Source organism: Triticum dicoccoides, chromosome 6B (genome assembly GCF_002162155.2).
Source record: "Triticum dicoccoides isolate Atlit2015 ecotype Zavitan chromosome 6B, WEW_v2.0, whole genome shotgun sequence".
NCBI lineage: Eukaryota > Viridiplantae > Streptophyta > Magnoliopsida > Poales > Poaceae > Triticum > Triticum dicoccoides.
In genome coordinates this window covers 612,977,178-612,980,619 of record NC_041391.1, presented here as the reverse complement: position 1 = coordinate 612,980,619, position 3,442 = coordinate 612,977,178, and the positions used below count along the sequence as shown (strand labels likewise).

The following is a 3,442-nucleotide window of genomic DNA, read 5'->3' as shown; positions in this document are numbered from 1 at the left end:
TCCCTTCAAGAATCTTAAGGAAACAAGTACCTCAACAGTATTTTGTTAAAGTAAAGTTTTGTCTTCTGCAATTCCATCTATTAACCCAGCCCCTATGGGAAGTACAGAATGTTGGGCAACTTTACTTCCATTTAGAGTTACATGCAATCCTCGAAAACCATTAGAAACACTTTTATGCTAACGCAGAAGCAGACATCACATTTAGAAAAAGAGACCATAAAGAGAAGGAAAAGGAGCAGCATGAATATGGCTTTCAGTAGCTCATGGGCAGTTCTGAAGTGAAAAGAGGGAGAGGAGCTTTAAGCAAGTGCCCGTTCAGAATGAGCAAAAGAACAGTCAACATAAGGCTCCATTCTGATGATACACTTACATGTCATACCTATGCACCGTTCAGGTGATTCTCACTGGACAGTGGTTTAGAATCACACCACATCACATGCAGGTCCGAGTCTCAAGCGCCATTTGCAAGTCTGTACAGCAGATTTCTAGACTTCCTTCGCTTCTTCAGGGAGGTAACTAACCCTATACTATGGAAACTCGTTTTTCTTTTCTTTTTCCCCTTTTTTCTTTCCCTTTTTCCCGTGATACTTTTTTTCTTTTTTCCAGGGATTTTTTTTCTCTATCTACTAATATATACTAAAATAGAGATGGTATTGACTATGAACCATCAGCAAGTACTTGATATCAAAAGCCTACCCCTGCGACCATCACATTGTACAATTAATGCACCAGAGCATTAGACCAGAAGGACATTCAAACATAAAAATAATAATATAACTTTTCTGAGTTAGCAAACTAGCAAATGATGGTCACAAAGGCAAAAACAAATGTAAACAACAGTGCAAAATTGCAAATGGAAATTATCCTTACTGTGAGGAAAGGTATAAAGCATGAACTACAGTTAGGAGCAATAGCATATCAAAAAGTTACGAACTAGCTATATATTGTCTGCCGACAGAAAAGATAGGCAGGAACAGAGCAATTTCAGGATCCAATCCATACTAGGTATTGAACATTTGAACATAAGAGAAGTTGAGAATAAATCAGAGCTTTTGGCATAAGCATCTCTTATATAAGTTAAGTGCACCAAAGGCATTTTCAACTAACTAGCAGTCAGTATCCAATATCTAATGAAGTCCATATATCCACATATTTCGCTACATAGCCAACTAATTAATACGAATACCTTGGCAACGCAAGTGTAAATCTATCATAATACAGACCCCACATTTGGCATGTGTGCGGCCACAGACCAAGCGTGTGTGACAAAGAGAGAGATTAGGAAATCTTACATTTCCGACATAAACAGAGCGAGCATCCACCTGCTCCTTTGCCTCAGCTGTAGACGCATTGGCATCTCCTCCTACAAAAGAAAATAAGTAACTGCATAAGACACTGGTAGCATGTAGAAGATAAGGCACTAAAACACTTATATAAAAATAAATCACATCGTGTTAGAAAACTTTCTGTCAACACTAACCAATCCATCACAAATAAAAAGGCAGTAAACCCAAAATCAAATGTCTAAAACTCATCCAGATATATATTAAATGAGAAAAATATCCAAAATTAGACAAAAAAACAACCATATGCATAACCATGGAAAATGATTTTGAAATACAGCCATAACATTTATCCCACACTCGATTGCTTTTACCACAAGCGCCAAATAAGTATTCATGACAAACAAAGGTAATACAAGGCATGAAACACAACTGTGCCACTACTTGAGCTACAGAAGCAGGACACCACAAGGCATATCTTCATTGCACACAGCTAAATTCACTGTTGGTGATATTATGAAAATATGAAGTAATCAGTACAAGGAATAGAAAGAATGGAAGTGAGTGAGTATTATAAAGAGAGAAAAGAGCAAGGGTCCCTATGGTATAAAATACCGAAAAATAAGGGAGAAACTTTGGAAGATGGCGGCAGTTTAAAATTGAAATGCTAGCACACAATTATTCTTGAAGTGCATATCCTGCATACATGGCAAAGTGCCTGGAAGAACCAGATCTCTACTGTCGATGCCAGGATTACAAACAGTAAAGTGGTCACGAAAAGTTAAGATGCATGTAAGTCAAAAGTTGTGCACAAGGAACTTAAAACATACTGCTAGTGTAAGGATGCATATAAAGGATCATCCAATTAATTTTACCTACTCAACACTACAGAATGGGCCATAAAGTTAGAAACAACACCTACAATAGTTGCAATTTCACAGTGTAAACAAAAACAGTAATCTGGTCAGATTTATGCTCGAATGCACCGATATTTCAGGCAACTAGCGAATCGGTATCGAATACCGTATCCGATACCGATACTCTTCCGATACGCCCCCGATACGTATCCAAGGAGTATCCGTGAATAAACGATTTAAAACAATTCAGATACTTGAAGGATACTTTTTCAGTTGGTTTTGGATATGACCCAGCCTATCTAAGAGACCACTCAGCCCAGTTAAGAGGTAGACAGCAGCCCTAGTACCCCCAATGCCCCCTTCCTTTTCCTCCCAGTTTTCTTTCCTCCCTCCCGAGCTCACACCAGGCGGCGGCTGGTGGCTGCGTACCTAGCAGCTACTCACCCAGGGCTGGCGGCAGCGGCGGCTGGCTGGCGACGAGCTGCTACTCCTCACCAACGCCTCCTGTCACGCAGCAAGCAGGTAGGTACACTTCTCTTCTCCTTTTCTCCTACCCAGCGAAGCTCATCCCCTCTTCTTTCTCCTCTGATCTGTGAAGATCTCATTTTTCTCATCTCCTCCAGATGGCTCCTCCTGCTGAACCTCCTACTGTACCTACAAATCTAAGGGCACCATTGTGGAGCCATGTTCAAATCATAGAGAAATCACCTGGAGGGTGCAACACTAAATGGAAATGCGACTACTGTGGTCATGAAGCTTTGAGTAGCTACTCTAGAGTTTCTGCTCATTTGCTAAAGAAGACAGGGAACCATGGAATCCATGCATGTAAAAAGGTCACAGTTGACATTCTGAATCCCTTTTTCTGAAAAATAAATAAATAGTAAAACGTATCCGTATTGGCACTTTTTCAAAATGACGAATTTACATATCCGTATTGGCCCGATACTGATACCCGTATCCGTATCCGTGCATTCTAGGATTTATGAGTACCAATCTCAAATTCATCAAATTGCATGATGATAGCCTGCTGCGTGTGGGATTACAAGACCATCACGAGGCATCCACAAATAGATCAAAAGCGGCTAAAACCAACCTAAGCAAATCGCGACAAGTACAAGGAGGCGCATCTAGAAAGACAACCTTGCATCTCCTTGGCGACCTTGGCCTGCATGTCGCGCAGGGCGGCGGCCTCCTCCTCCATCTCCTTGAGCCTTCGCTTCATCTCGTCCAGCTCCTGCAGCCGCGAGAAGCGCACGGTCAGAACTAAACTAGGTTTAGGGTTTAGCGCGGAAACAGGGATCC

General features: G+C 41.1%; 1 protein-coding gene across 1 annotated transcript in view; it reads right to left on the bottom strand.

Annotated features, from left to right (window-relative positions):
* Nucleotides 1-3,382, bottom strand: part of LOC119322371 (polyadenylate-binding protein 3-like) — a 5,128-nt gene extending 1,746 nt beyond the window's left edge. The window contains exons 1-2 of the mRNA XM_037595868.1: nucleotides 3,281-3,382; nucleotides 1,293-1,363 (exon numbers count right to left, since the gene is read on the bottom strand). Coding sequence (XP_037451765.1) covers nucleotides 1,293-1,363; nucleotides 3,281-3,362 — 153 coding nt within the window. The 5' untranslated portion in view covers nucleotides 3,363-3,382. The remainder of the gene's footprint in view (nucleotides 1-1,292; nucleotides 1,364-3,280) is intronic.
* Nucleotides 3,383-3,442: the final 60 nt, after the last annotated feature.